General features: G+C 41.3%; 1 protein-coding gene across 2 annotated transcripts in view; it reads right to left on the reverse strand.

Moving 5' to 3' along the window:
* The window catches only part of NALCN (sodium leak channel, non-selective), a 1,007,092-nt gene that overhangs the window by 509,130 nt on the left and 482,218 nt on the right, over positions 1-15,744 (reverse strand). For both annotated transcript variants that reach the window (XM_069757980.1, XM_069757979.1), the window contains exon 12: positions 4,862-5,029. In XM_069757980.1, coding sequence (XP_069614081.1) covers positions 4,862-5,029 — 168 coding nt within the window. The remainder of the gene's footprint in view (positions 1-4,861; positions 5,030-15,744) is intronic.

The raw sequence follows: 15,744 nt of genomic DNA on the forward strand, positions 1-15,744 counted from the left end.
TTTTGATTTTGAGTATCATTCCAAATCCAGACCTCCATGGGATATTAATTTTGATTTACAATAATCATTTAATTGTTTTCAAATCATTCCATTGATGAAAATTGCTCTGAATGAGCCCTTAACCCCTTTCTGACACTGTCTGTAATAATACGTCACTGTGCCCTGGTACTTATTGACACGGGATGGATTATTATGTCCAGGCGATCGTGCGCACACACAGGCTGTGCGCGTGCAATTGCCTCCAGGTGTCAGCTGATTCTAACAGCTGACACCCAGCACAAAGTGCCAGGAATGGTCCTGAACCGCTCCCGACACTTTAACTCCCTAAATGCTGCAATCAAACTTGACTGCAGCATTCCGGGAGCAGAAAGAGGGATGACAGACCCTCTGCCCTTAGATCGCTGCCATGATGTTTGGCATTTCTGAAGCGATGAGAGCCCGCCTAACTTACGGGTGCATGACTCCAAAAGCACGGGCTGGGCATAATGTACTGGTGACTGCAACGTACCGGTCACTACAGCACACTGGTCACTACAATGACAGTTTGTAATTTTCACTTGGCAACATTCAATGCTGCTTGTTTCTGGAAAACACATATGGAGTCAAAATCGTCACTACACCTGTAGATTAATTCCCAAAGGGGTATAATTTACAAAATGGGGTCACCTGAGCAGGGAGTCTACTCTTCTAGCAATTTGGGGCTCTGCATATGGATTTCGCAAACAGTTCTAGGAAGAGCTGAGCTCCAGAAGGCAAATAGCGCTCCATTCCTCCCGAGTCTCTCCATATGATTAAGAAGAACTGTACAGCCACATATGGGGCATTGCCCTGTTCAGTAGAAATTGTGGGACAAATTATGATGCCATTTTTACCCACTTCTTGTGTGAAAATGTAATATCTGGGGCTAAAACAATATTTTGGTGGTAAAAATGTAGTTATTTTTTATTCACTTTTTCAATGGTATGAAATTCTGTGACACACCTGTGGTGTCAATATGATCACTGCACCCCTAGATGAATTCACTGAGAGGTGTAGTTTGTAAAATGGGGTCACTTATGGGGGATTCTGCTGTTCTGGAGGTTCAAGGTGCTCACCACACATCTAAATACATTCCTTGAGGAGTCTAGTTTCCAAAATGGGGTCAGTTCGGCAGGTTTCAACTCTTTAGGGGCATCAGGGACTCTCCAAATGGGAAATGACATCCAGGTAATGTTACATTCAAAAGGTTAAATGATGCTCATTACCTTCTGAGCCTTGCCGTGCGCCCAAACAGTAGTTTTACCCCTCATATAAGGTATTGGCGTTCTCAGGAGCAATTGCACAACAAATTGTATGGTGCTATTTCTCCTGTTACCCTTATGAAAATGCAACATTTGGGGTTAAAATCATTTTTGTGGGGAAAATGTGATTTTTTTTTATTTTCAGGGCTCAACGTTATAAACTTCTCTGAAGCACCTGAGGGTTCAATATGCTCACCATACATCTAGATCAGTTCCTTGAGGGGTGTAGTTTCCAAAATGGTGTAACTTGTGGGGTATTTTCACTGTTTAGCCACATCAGAGGCTCTGCAAATGCGACATGGCATCCGATAATTGTTCCAGCAAATGTTGCATTCAAAAAGTCAAATGGTGCTCCTTCCCTTCCAGGCTCTGCCGTGCGCTCAAACAGTGGTTTTCTCCCCTATATCGGGTATTGGCATGCTCAGGGGAAATTACAACAAATTTTGGAGTACATTTTTTCCTGTTACCCTTTTCAAAATGTAAAAATTTGGAACTGAAGTAAATTTTTTGTGCAAAAAAGTTAAATGTTCACTTTTTTTTTCCACATTCCAAAAATTCCTGAGAAGCACCTGAAAGGTTAATAAACTTCTTGAATGTGGTTTTGAGCACCTTGAGGGGTGCAGTTTTTAGAATGTGTCACGTTTGGGTATTTTCTATCTTATAGACCCCTCAAAGTGACTTCAAATGTGATGTGGTCCCTAAAATATGGTTTTGTAAATTTTGTTTGAAAAATTTATCCTTATAACCTCCTAATTAAAAAAAAGTTTCAAAATTGTGCTGATTTTAAAGTAGACATGTGGGAAATGTTATTTAATAACTATTGTGTATGACATACCGTATATACTCGAGTATAAGCTGAGATTTTCAGCCCAAATTTTTGGGCTGAAAGTGCCCCTCTCGGCTTATACTCGAGTCACGGTCGGCGGTGGGGTCGGTGGGTGAGGGTGAGAGAGGTCTGAGCCATACTTACCTGCTTCCGAGGCTCCTGTGCGCGCCGCCCTCTGCCTGAACAGTCAGTGCGGAGAGACGCCGAGACGGGACGCTGAGGAGCTGCAAGCAGCAAGAGAGCGGAGTATGTCATTTTTTTTTATTGCAGCAGCAGCATTATATATGGCACAGTTTTATATGGCACATCTATGGGGCAATATTCAACGGTGCAGAGTATTCTATATAGCAGAGCACTATATGGCACAGCTTTCTATGGCACATCTATGGGGCAATAATGAACGGTGCAGAGCACTATATGGCAGAGCTTTCTATATGGCACAGCTTTCTATGGCACATCTATGGGGCAATAATGAACGGTGCAGAGCACTATATGGCACAGCTTTATATGGCACATCTATGGGGCCATAATGAACGGTGCAGAGCACTATATGGCACAGCTTTCTATGGCACATCTATGGGGCAATAATGAACGGTGCAGAGCACTATATGGCACAGCTTTATATGGCACATCTATGGGGCAATAATGAATGGTGCAGAGCCTATATGGCAAAGCTTTATATGGCACATCTATGGGGCCATAATGAACGGTGCAGAGCACTATATGGCATAGCTTTCTATGGCACATCTATGGGGCAATAATGAACGGTGCAGGGCACTATATGGCACAGCTTTATATGGCACATCTATGGGGCTATAATGAACGGTGCAGAGCATTCTATATGGCACAGCTTTATATGGAGCATCTATGGGGCAATAATGAACGGTGCAGAGCACTATATGGCACAGCTTTATATGGCACATCTATGGGGCAATAATGAACGGTGCAGAGCACTATATGGCAGAGCTTTCTATATGGCACAGCTTTCTATGGCACATCTATGGGGCAATAATGAACGGTGCAGAGCACTATATGGCACAGCTTTATATGGCACATCTATGGGGCAATAATGAACGGGGCAGAGCTTTCTATATGGCACAGCTTTCTATGGCACATCTATGGGGCAATAATGAACGGTGCAGAGCACTATATGGCACAGCTTTATATGGCACATCTATGGGGCCATAATGAACGGTGCAGAGCACTATATGGCACAGCTTTCTATGGCACATCTATGGGGCAATAATGAATGGTATGGAGCATCTATTTTTATTTTTGAAATTCACCGGTAGCTGCTGCATTTCCTACCCTAGGCTTATACTCGAGTTTCCCAGTTTTTGTGGCAAAATTAGGGGGGTCGGCTTATACTCGAGTCGGCTTATACTCGAGTATATACGGTATCTCTGTGATTCAAGGGCATGAAAAATCTAAGTTTAAAAATTGAGAAATTATTTTCCAAATTTCCATTTTTTTCACAAATAAACTCAAGTCATATCACAGGAATTTTACCACTATCATGAAGTACAATATGTCACGAAAAAACATTCTCAGAATCACTGAGATCCATTTAAGCATTCCAGAGTTATTACCTCATAAAATAACAGTGGTCAGAATTACAAAAATCATTAACGTGCTAACCACCTTCAGGGCGTAAAGAGGTTAAAGTGAGAGCTGCTTGATCTACACATTCTTATCAGCGAGATCTAGGCAAGCTGTGTCCATCGGGCCACATACAGCCCTATGTTGCTGTCACTGTCCGGCCCATAGACAAACCATAGCACCCAAAGGGCCAGAAATCAAATGCAACATGACAGTGAAGTACCAGCAGCATTGCAGTGCTCAACAAACGTGCTTAGATGAGGCAAAGTGACCCTTACTTGCAGGAAAGGAGCATATGTGACATTGGAGAACCAAGAGAATGCAGAAGAATTGTGAGTGAGAGAAAAGAGCGAGAATATGAACACGACAAATATCATAGTATGGATCGCGGCAGATCAGAGTACATCTACTGTATGTTTATTATCTATAGTTAACAATGAATAATAGAGCAGTATGAATTTCCTATCATTTCCACTGCAGTGGACTTTGAAAAATGAAAAATCTCTGTTCCCAAGATCTCAATCTGCGCATGTGCTGTGTCCGGTGGCCATTTTCCCGAAGTCCATCTCAGTGAAAACAATGGAAAGTGCACCAATATTTTCTGAAAGCCAGAAGCCAGTCTGGAGCCGTAGCATCGCCCCACTCTTGCTGTCGCCAGCATCTTACTGCAGCAGAGACCCTGACTCCTGGGACCTTCATCGCAGCTGCCCCCCATCCCTCCGGATCAGCTGCCGAAATGCAGCCTATAAGACGCACCACTATTTTATTTTAAAAAAATGTTTCCCTATTTTTCTCCCCAATATTTAGGGGATGTCTTATGGTTTGGTGCGTCTTATAAGCCGCAAAATATGGTAATTATTCTTAATATTAAACTATTTATTATATTATATTTATATTAAATGTAAGTGATAATAAAACTCATTCTTACTGTTGTTATAAAATATTGATACGAATACAGTAATATTGAGCAGAACTAAGTTCAGTCTATTGGTTAAACCCTGCAAAACAGTCAAGGTATCTCACATGGTACCTCAGGAAAATTAATTGCACACCCCTCCTTACATGGCATACGGACAAGGGTTGTGGTTTTAAAACTTTCAAACAATTTGGCCTAAGAATAAATGTATAAAAACAAGGTGCAAACTTCTACATGTACCTGAAAGTATGTAAACTGGGAGTGATAGAGAACTGGATAAATATGAAGAGTTGTTCCAACTACAAGGAGCAGTTCAAACTTGTGAAGAGAAGAGCTAATGTAGCCTGTAAATCCTAAACACCAAATCTTCAGCAGAGCTTCCAGGTCAAAAAGGAAAGTGAACGCCACCTGTGAAGGCAACAAGAAACATATCACTAGTCAATAGTCTATCCATCAAAACTCGGTGCTGGAGGACAGTACTCCCAGGTGAACAGGGACATTTGGAAAATATTGATGTACATAGAATCTTACAATAATCTAGCATTTCTCAACCAACTATTATGGACATCTGACTACTAGTCCAGAACTTCATTCACTTGAAGGTCCACGTGACGTCACAAGGCCCAGTGAGTCAATTTGCACAAGTGACAACCCCTATCAATGCTGGTAAGAGATATTGTTAGAGAAAACAGGTTACTAAAATAAGAGTGACTTGTTAGTCAGACGCAGGAGGTAGGTGTCAGGCATGGAATAGGAAGAGAGGCAGGGGCAGACATATCATTAGCGCCACCTGTGCAACAACACACAGGGACCCAAGAGGTAATAGGGCTCATTTCATTCTGGGGCAGCACGGTGGCTCAGTGGTTAGCACTGCAGCCTTACAGCGCTGGAGTCATGGGATCAAATCCCAGCAAGGACAACATCTGCAAGGAGTTTGTATGTTCTCCCCATGTTTGCGTGGGTTTCCTCCAGGTTCTCCAGTTTCCTCCAACATTCCAAAGATATACTGATAGGGAATTTAGATTGTGAGCCCCATCAGGGACAGTGATGATAATGTGTGCAAACTGTAAAGCGCTGCGGAATATGTTAGCGCTATATAAAAATAAAGATTATTATTATTAATTAAACAATTGTGCTTTAGCATCAGCTATTGGACTGCAAAGGGCACAGGAGCCCCTTCTGTCTGTGTTCACCAGTGGAGAGAGGGCAAGAGATCTTGGTAGGGAATGCTACACCACACTTGCGGCTCGTTAGCATTCAAATTCAATGTTTTTTTCTAAAATATCAAGACTGTTTTCTACAAGCAAGGTAAGCATGTAATAAACATGGAAGCACCATTTACACACATGCCATTAGTTTGGGACATACAATCCTGATGACAGATTTCCTTAAAACTAAAACACAAGAAAGATAACTAGATGCAGATAGTCATCTCTTAACACAAAAAAAGCTTTTGAGTTTTTATAGTTCGATGTCAAGCTACATTTTTCTGCATCGGGCTATGATTCTGCATCGGAATATCTTTGTCCTTTTAAGAATAGTCTCGTGTATGAGACAAAAGGAACAGTGCAGCAGTGCTGAACAGCCGGTTACACTAATATACTAAAATGCTGGTCATTATTGATTAGATCTTCAAGCAGAGCAAATAAGGCATTTGGCTATAGGGAATGACACTGCACATATTATGTATGACGATGCTCATAGTCTTTACAGCTAAGACTTTTCTACTGGGTCCCCCTGAAATTATTAAGATTACCATAGGGTTCTGGGGAAGTGGAGATTTTGTTCAGATGACTAAGGGACATATATCTATGTACTTGACCATATTGTAATGTTATACGATACAACACAGCCTTTAATGATCTGTAGTTTCACTCAGTATTGGTACTATTCACAAACTACATAAAAGATGGACTACACAAAATAGGATTCAAATATTAAGATTTTTATTTACTACATGTATTTATTTTTTTTATCACTGAATGATATTAAATAAGTAAGGCCATACCAATACATTATGAAAGTGTGAACTCCATGATGTTTGATAATACATTGCTCTAAAGACACAATGTACTCTATATGTTAAGTGATGTCAAATCACTCAGTGCTACCGGTTATTTATGGATGACATTATTATGATTTACCGTACTCTGAAACGATGAAGCTTTTAAAAAAAAAGCATACTTCAAAAAGCTGTCTGCAGATTCCACGTCTCCGATGACTACTCTAACGCATGTCCCTGGCGACTTCATGTCCTGATGCACTGGCAGGCACAGACAGAAGAGGGTCTCTGTGCAAGAACAATAAATGGACCCTTTGCAGTCCAACAGTTCATCAATTCCATCTTCTTTGGAGGTGGTAGTGGCCCCCTTTTCCTCTTGGGCCCTGTGTGGCCGCACAGGTTGTACTAATGATATCTGCACCCCTGCTCTGATCCCTTTGACTGTAAGGTCTCTCCCGAGATGTATGTGCAAAGGTAGGCACCTGATAGTCTAGAGAAACAGGGCAGGAATAAGCCATCACAGACCTGCCGTGGATAAGTCATCCGAAATGCACAGTTCTCTGCTAATTTTTTTTCCAAAGTTTTACATAAAACACTGCAGTTTTTCAGAGGTAAACATACACAGCCGCAATAACGCAGCAATTATATGAGTCATACAGCCCTGTGGTTCAGACAGCATAAATGTCAGATTCCTTTTTATAATAAAACTAAATGGAGGCCCAATGCTATCGCATCAGGTGGGCGGTAATGCCATGATGGGGGAAGGCTTTGCAGAGTTGAGAATCTCTCCCCCCGTGTGCTCACCCACCTATCCACTCTCTCTTTCTCCATGTGCTGACTTCTTCCGTCTGTGGTCTCTTCTTTGACCTGTCTACCCCATGTGCTATACCTCTTGTCTGCTGTCTCTCTCCTTCCTGTGCTGTGTTCTCCCCTCATGTGCTGTCCAGTTTGAGCTGTCTCCCTCCCTGTGCTCTGTCTCTCTCACCCCTGTGCGCTTTCTCTCTCCCCATCTGCAGTCTTCTCCTCTCATGTCATCTCTTCTTTGACCTGTGTAGCCCATGTGCTTTCTCCACCGCGTATACACTGTGTGTGTTCTGTGTACGGCGTATACAGTGTGTGTGTGTGTGTGTGGTGCGTACGGCATATACAGTGTGTGTTTGTGTGTGTGTGGTGCGTACGGCGTATACAGTGTGTGTGTGTGTGTGTGTGTGTGGTGCGACGGTGCTCCACTGGTGGTACCGCGCAAGAGCACGAGTAGATTCAATATTGAGACACCCATCCCTTGGGTGTCCCAATATGGAGGTCGGTGAACTTCCGCCACATGAAATTCTGGAATCCAGACACATCTGGACGGAACAGGATGTGAAGACATTACAAGGTAAGTATATATTAAGATTGTTGTGTCTTACTTGCTTTTCAAACACAATGGTTATTAACTGAGGGCTGTGTAAAGCTTGGCATTTAACATTTTGTGACATCAGCCAGTGATCAAAGAAAGGGCTATAGTATGTGAAATTAGTGAGCTTGTTAGAGCAATCTAATATTTGAATAAAGATTCATCTTTTAATGGAAATCTCTAAGCTAATGATATCCATCTGAAGGTCTGCCAAAATGCAAAGCTTTGAAAGGCTTACAATTAATATCCAATGTAAATCTCCTCACAAGGGGATGCGGGATTTGTAACTAAATATCTTTCCTAAAACTCCATTCACTTGCAGCAGAAAATCTGCAGCATGCCCTATGCGGGGGGTGACCTCTATCACATGCAGATTTGCTATCAATGCAACAGAAATGTTGCAGAATATGAACATATTTTTAAATAAAAAATATACATATATACTGTTAAGTATTACACAAAAAAGCCAAATAAAATGATAACTTGATATTTGAAATCCAAAGTCTTATTCCAGAAAAATCAATATTTTTCTTAGTATGTAAATGAGCTATTCAGATCTATAGGATATACACAGATCTGTATGGGAATTTGACATTACCAGTGTGATACATGTAGATCAGAAGAGCAGACTGTCAGTCACTACATGTCTCACACTGGCACCACCCCTTTTCATTTTAACCCCCTAACTCCTTTCTGCCGTATGATGTACTATCCCATAGAAGCGACCTGGGACTTAATTCCAGGGACGGGATAGTAGGTCATGGGTGATCAGCCACACTCACGGGGGGAGCGTGGCCGATTGTGCCAAGTATCAGCTGATTATTACAGCTGACATCCGGCACTATGGACCGCTCCCGGCACATTACCCTCCGGAACACTGCGATCAAACATGATCGCAGCGTTCTGGCGGCATAGGGGCTCCCTGTGTGCTTCCCTGAGAATCTCGAAACAATGCGATGTGATCGCATTGTTCCGAGTGTCTCCTCCCTGCAGGCTCCGTATGCAAAATGGCCACGGGGCTTCTTTCAGGTCCTGCAGGGAGGTGGCTTGAAGGCGCCTGCTGAGAGCAGGCACCGGCAAGCCTCCTGCACTGCCTGTCAGATCACTGATCTGACACAGTGCTTTGCAAAGTGTTAGATAAGCGATCTGATACTATATAGTCATGTCCCTCCCTGGGACAAAGTAAAAGAGTAAAAAAAAAATATATATATATATATACTGTATATTTACATGTGTAAAAAAAAAATCCTAAATAAAGAAAAAAAAATATTGTTCCAATAAATAGATTTCTTTATCTAAAAAATAAAAAGCAATAAAAGTACACATATTTAGTATCACCGCGACTGTAACGACCCGACCTATAAAACTTCCCACTTGTTAACCCCTTCAGTGAACACCGTAAAAAAAAAACAAGGCAAAAAGCAACGCTTTATTATCATACCGCCGAACAAAAAATGGAATAACACACGATCAAAAAGACGGATATAAAAAAACATTGTACCGCTGAAAACGCCATCTTGTTCTGCAAAAAACGAGCCGCCATACAGCGTCATCAGAGAAAAAAAAAAAGTTATAGCACTCAGAATAAGGCGATGCAAAAATTATTTTTTAAATAAAATAGCTTTTATCGTATAAAAGCGCCAAAACATAAAATAATTATATAAATGAGGTATCACTGTAATCATACTGACCCGAAGAATAAAACTACTTTATCACTTTTACCAAACATGGAACGGTATAAACGCCCCCCCCTAAAGAAATTCATGAATAGCTGGTTTTTGGTCATTCTGCCTCACAAAAAAACGGAATAAAGAGCGATCAACAAATATCACATGCCCGAAAATAGAACCAATAATAACGTCAACTCGGTTTGCAAAAAACAAGACCTCACATGACTTTGTGGACCAAAATATGGAAAAATTATAGCTCTCAAAATTTGGAGACGCAAAAACTGTCTTTTGTAATTAAAAGCTTCTTTTAGTGTGTGACAGCTGCCAATCATAAAAATCCACTAAAAAACCCCGCAATAAATAGTAAATCAAATCCTCTTCATCTCCCCCTTAGTTAGGGAAAAATAATACAATAAAAAAATGTATTTATTTCCATTTTCCATTAGGGTTAGGGTTGGGGCTAAAGTTAGGGTTGGCGCTAATTTTAGGGTTGGGGCTAAAGTTAGGGTTAGGGTTGGGGTCAAAGTTAGGTTGGGGCTAAAGTTAGGGTTTGGATTACATTTACGGTTGGGATTAGGGGTGTGTCAGGGTTAGGGGTGTGGTTAGGGTTATGGTTGGGATTGGGGTTAGGGGTGTGTTGGAGTTAGGGGTGTGGTTAGGATTGGGGTTAGGCTTAGGGGTGAGTTGGGGTTAGGGGTGTGGTTAGAATTAGGGTTAGGGGTGTGTTTGGGTTAGGGTTTCAGTTCCACTTGGGGGGTTCCACTGTTTAGGCACATCAGGGGCTATCCAAACGCGACATGGCGTCTGATCTCAATTTCAGCCAATTCTGCAATGGAAAAGTAAAACAGTGCTCCTTCCCTTCCAAGCTCACCCGTGCGCCCAAACAGGGGTTTACCCCAACATATGGGGTATCAGCGTACTCAGGACAAATTGGACAACATATTTTTCTGTTCCATTTTTCTTGTTACCCTTGGGAAAATAAACATTTAGGGGCTAAAAAATTATTTTTATGGGAAAAAAAGATTTTTTATTTTCATAGCTCTGCAATATAAACTGTAGTGAAACGCTTGGGGGTTCAAATTTCAAACAACACATCTAGATAAGTTCCTTAGGGGGTCTACTTTCCAAAATGGTGTCACTTGTGCGGTGTTTCCACTGTTTAGGCACATCATGGGTTCTGCAAATGCGACACGGCGTCCTATCTCAATTCCAGTGAATTTTGCATTGAAAAGTCAAACGGCGCTCTTTCCCTTCCTAGCTGTGCCATGCGCCTGAACAGTGGTTTACCCCCACATATGGGGAATCAGTGTATTCAGGAAAAATTGCAAAACAACTTTTTCAGTCCAATTTCTTCTGTTACCCTTGGGAAATAAAAAATTGGGGGCGAAAAGATAATTTTTGTGAAAAAATATGATTTTTCATTTTTACGGCTCTACATTATAAACGTCTGTGAAGCACTTGGTGGATCAAAGTGCTCACCACACATCTAGATAAGTTCCTTAGGGGATCTACTCTCCAAAATGTTGTCACTTGTGGGGGGGTTTCAATGTTTAGGCACATCAGCGACTCTCCAAACGCGACAAGGCATCAGATCTCAATTCCAGCCAACTCAGGACAAATTGTACAACAACTTTTGGGGTCCAATTTCTCCTGTTACCTTTGGTAAAATAAAACAAATTGGAGCTGAAGTCATTTTTTTGTGAAAAAAAGTTAAATGTTCATTTTTTTTAAACATTCGAAAAGTTCCTGTGAAACATCTGAAGGGTTAATAAACTTCTTCAATGTGGTTTTGAGCACCTTGAGGGGTGCAGTTTTTAGAATGATGTCACACTTGGGCATTTTCTATCATATAGACCCCTCAAAGTGACTTCAAATGTGATGTGGTTCCTAAAAAAAATGGTGTTGTAAAACTGAAAAATTGCTGGTCAACTTTTAAACCTTATAACTCACTAGCAAAAAAAAAATGTGGGTTCCAAATTTGTGCTGATGTAAAGTGGACATGTGGGGAATGTTACTTATTAAGTATTTTGTGTGACATATCTCTGTGATTTAAGGGCATGAAAATTCAAATTTGGAAAATTGTGAAATTTTAAAAAATTTTCACCAAATTTCCATTTTTTTCACAAATAAACGCAGGTAATATCAAAGAAATCTTACAACTATCATGAAGTACAATGTGTCTTGAGAAAACAATGCCAGAATCATCAGGATCCGTAGAAGCGTTCTAGAGTTATAACCTAATAAAGGGACAGTGGTCAGAATAGTAACAATTGGCCTGGTCATTAATGTGCAAACCACCCATGGGGTTAAGGGGTTAATGACCGCCAATGCATCTTTTAACTGACCTGAGATATAAGAGAAAAGCCTCCCCACACAGATGACAAGCCAGCAGCTCTTGGTTGTGCACTACAGCTGACAACTTGCTGCATCAGCCATGATCAGTGTTTGCACCGTCCAAATCTGTTTAACCCCTTAGATGCTGCTGGCAACCATCAAATAAATGGTTAACAGAGTGTGGGGGCTTCCTCTTTATCCTAATTGGTGCCCTCAGATCATGATTGTGTGGTTCTGATGTTTGCAATTGCAATTCACGACCAAATAGTGGCCTTAGAGTATGACGGCTGTAGTAATCTGTTCAGAAGTTAGAGGCAATAAGGTGGTAAAAATACACACTTTCATTTCTGTCATGACACTTTGTATTAATTCCTGAAAAGCATCTGAAGGGTTAATAAACTACCTAACAGCAGTTTGCAATATGTCAGGGGGCGCTGTTCTAAAAATGGCATAACTTTTGGGTGTTTCCCAATATATGGGACCCATAAAGGCACTTCAAACATGAATAAGTCCCTAAAAAAAAAATTATGTAAATGTCCTTGAAAAAACTGAAAAATTACTGCTACATTTTTAAACCTCCTAAAATGCTAACAAAATAAATGAACATTTTACAAATGGTACTGATGTAAAGCAGACATGAGGGAAATATTATTTATTAACCCCTTCATGACCCAGCCTATTTTGACCTTAAAGACCTTGCCATTTTTTGCAATTCTGACCAGTGTCCCTTTATGAGGTAATAACTCGGGAACGCTTCAACGGATCCTAGCGATTCTGAGATTGTTTTCTCGTGACATATTGGGCTTCATGTTAGTGGTAAATTTAGGTCGATAATTTTTGCGTTTATGTGTGAAAAAATTGGAAATTTGGTGAAAATTTTGAAAATTTCGCAATTTTCAAATGTTGAATTTTTATTCTGTTAAACCAGAGAGATATGTGACACAAAATAGTTAATAAATAACATTTCCCACATGTCTACTTTACATCAGCACAATTTTGGAAACAATTTTTTTTTTTGCTAGGAAGTTATAAGGGTTAAAATTTGACCAGCGATTTCTCATTTTTACAACGAAATTTACAAAACCATTTTTTTTAGGGACCACCTCACATTTGAACTCAGTTTGAGGGGTCTATATGGCTGAAAATACCCAAAAGTGACACCATTCTAAAAACTGCACCCCTCAAGGTACTCAAAACCACATTCAAGAAGTTTATTAACCCTTCAGGTGCTTCACAGCAGCAGAAGCAACATGGAAGGAAAAAATGAACATTTAACTTTTTAGTCACAAAAATGATCTTTCAGCAACAATTTTTTTATTTTCCCAATGGTAAAAGGAGAAACTGAACCACGAAAGTTGTTGTCCAATTTGTCCTGAGTACGCTGATACCTCATATGTGGGGGTAAACCACTGTTTGGGCGCACGGCAGGGCTTGAAAGGGAAGGAGCGCCATTTGACTTTTTGAATGAAAAATTGGCTGCACTCTTTAGCGGACACCATGTCACATTTGGAGAGCCCCCGTGTGCCTAAAAATTTGAGCTCCCCCACAAGTGACCCCATTTTGGAAACTAGACGCCCCAAGGAACTTATCTAGATGCATAGTGAGCACTTTGAACCCCCAGGTGCTTCACAAATTGATCCATAAAAATGAAAAAGTACTTTTTTTTCACAAAAAAATTATTTTAGCCTCAATTTTTTCATTTTCACATGGGCAACAGGATAAAATGGATCCTAAAATTTGTTGGGCAATTTCTCCTGAGTACACCGATACCTCATATGTGGGGGTAAACCACTGTTTGGGCACATGCTAAGGCTCGGAAGGGAAGGAGCGCCATTTGACTTTTTGAATGAAAAATTATCTCCATCGTTAGCGGACACCATGTCACGTTTGGAGAGCCGCCGTGTGCCTAAACATTGGAGCTCCCCCACAAGTGACCCCATTTTGGAAACTAGACCACCCAAGGAACTTATCTAGATGCATATTGAGCACTTTGAACCCCCAGGTGCTTCACAAATTGATCCATAAAAATGAAAAAGTACTTTTTTTTCACAAAAATTTTATTTTAGCCTCAATTTTTTTCATTTTCACATGGGCATCAGGGTAAAATGGATGCTAAAATTTGTTGGGCAATATCTCCTGAGTACACCGATACCTCACATGTAGGCGTAAACCACTGTTTAGGCGCACGGCAAGGCTCGGAAGGGAAGGAGTGCCATTTGACTTTTTGAATGAAAAAATAGCTCCAATCTTTAGCGGACACCATGTCACGTTTGGAGAGCCGCCGTGTGCCTAAACATTGGAGCTCCCCCACATATGACCCCATTTTGGAAACTAGACTACCCAAGGAACTTATCTAGATGCATATTGAGCACTTTGAACCCCCAGGTGCTTCACAAATTGATCCATAAAAATGAAAAAGTACTTTTTTTCACAAAAATTTTATTTTAGCCTCAATTTTTTTCATTTTCACATGGGCATCAGGGTAAAATGGATGCTAAAATTTGTTGGGCAATATCTCCTGAGTACACCGATACCTCACATGTAGGCGTAAACCACTGTTTAGGCGCACGGCAAGGCTCAGAAGGGAAGGAGCGCCATTTGACTTTTTGAATGAAAAAATAGCTCCAATCTTTAGCGGACACCATGTCACGTTTGGAGAGCCGCCGTGTGCCTAAACATTGGAGCTCCCCCACATATGACCCCATTTTGGAAACTAGACCACCCAAGGAACTTATCTAGATGCATATTGAGCACTTTGAACCCCCAGGTGCTTCACAAATTGATCCATAAAAATGAAAAAGTACTTTTTTTTCACAAAAATTTTATTTTAGCCTCAATTTTTTTCATTTTCACATGGGCATCAGGATAAAATGGATGCTAAAATTTGTTGGGCAATATCTCCTGAGTACACCGATACCTCACATGTAGGCGTAAACCACTGTTTAGGCGCACGGCAAGGCTTGGAAGGGAAGGAGCGCCATTTCACTTTTTGAATGAAAAATTAGCTCCAATCGTTAGCGGACACTATGTTGTGTATGGAAGGTATGTAGTGTATGTCAGGTTGGTGTGTGTGTGGTGTAGTATTCACCACACACACACACACACACCTGACGTACACTATACCACACCACACCAAACTGACGTACACTACGCCATACACACCCTGACACTACGTCAGGTTGGGTTGTGTAGTGTTAGGTTGGGGTGTGGTGTAGTGTACGTCAGGTAGGTGTGTGTGGTGTAGTGTACACCACACACACACACACACACCAACCTGACGTACACTATACCACACCACACACCAACCTGATGTACACTACGCCACACACACCAATCTGACACACTACGTCAGGTTGGTGTGTGTGGTGTAGTGTATGTCAGGTTGGGGTGTGGTGTAGTGTACGTCAGGTAGGTGTGTGTGGTGTACTGTACACCACACACACACACCAACCTGACGTACACTATACCACACCACACACCAACCTGATGTACACTACGCCACACACACCAATCTGACACACTACGTCAGGTTGGTGTGTGTGGTGTAGTGTATGTCAGGTTGGGGTGTGGTGTAGTGTACGTCAGGTAGGTGTGTGTGGTGTACTGTACACCACACACACACACCAACCTGACGTACACTATACCACACCACACACCAACCTGATGTACACTACGCCACACACACCAATCTGACACACTACGTCAGGTTGGTGTGTGTGGT

This window comes from Ranitomeya imitator, chromosome 3 (assembly GCF_032444005.1).
Source record: "Ranitomeya imitator isolate aRanImi1 chromosome 3, aRanImi1.pri, whole genome shotgun sequence".
Lineage (NCBI taxonomy): Eukaryota > Metazoa > Chordata > Amphibia > Anura > Dendrobatidae > Ranitomeya > Ranitomeya imitator.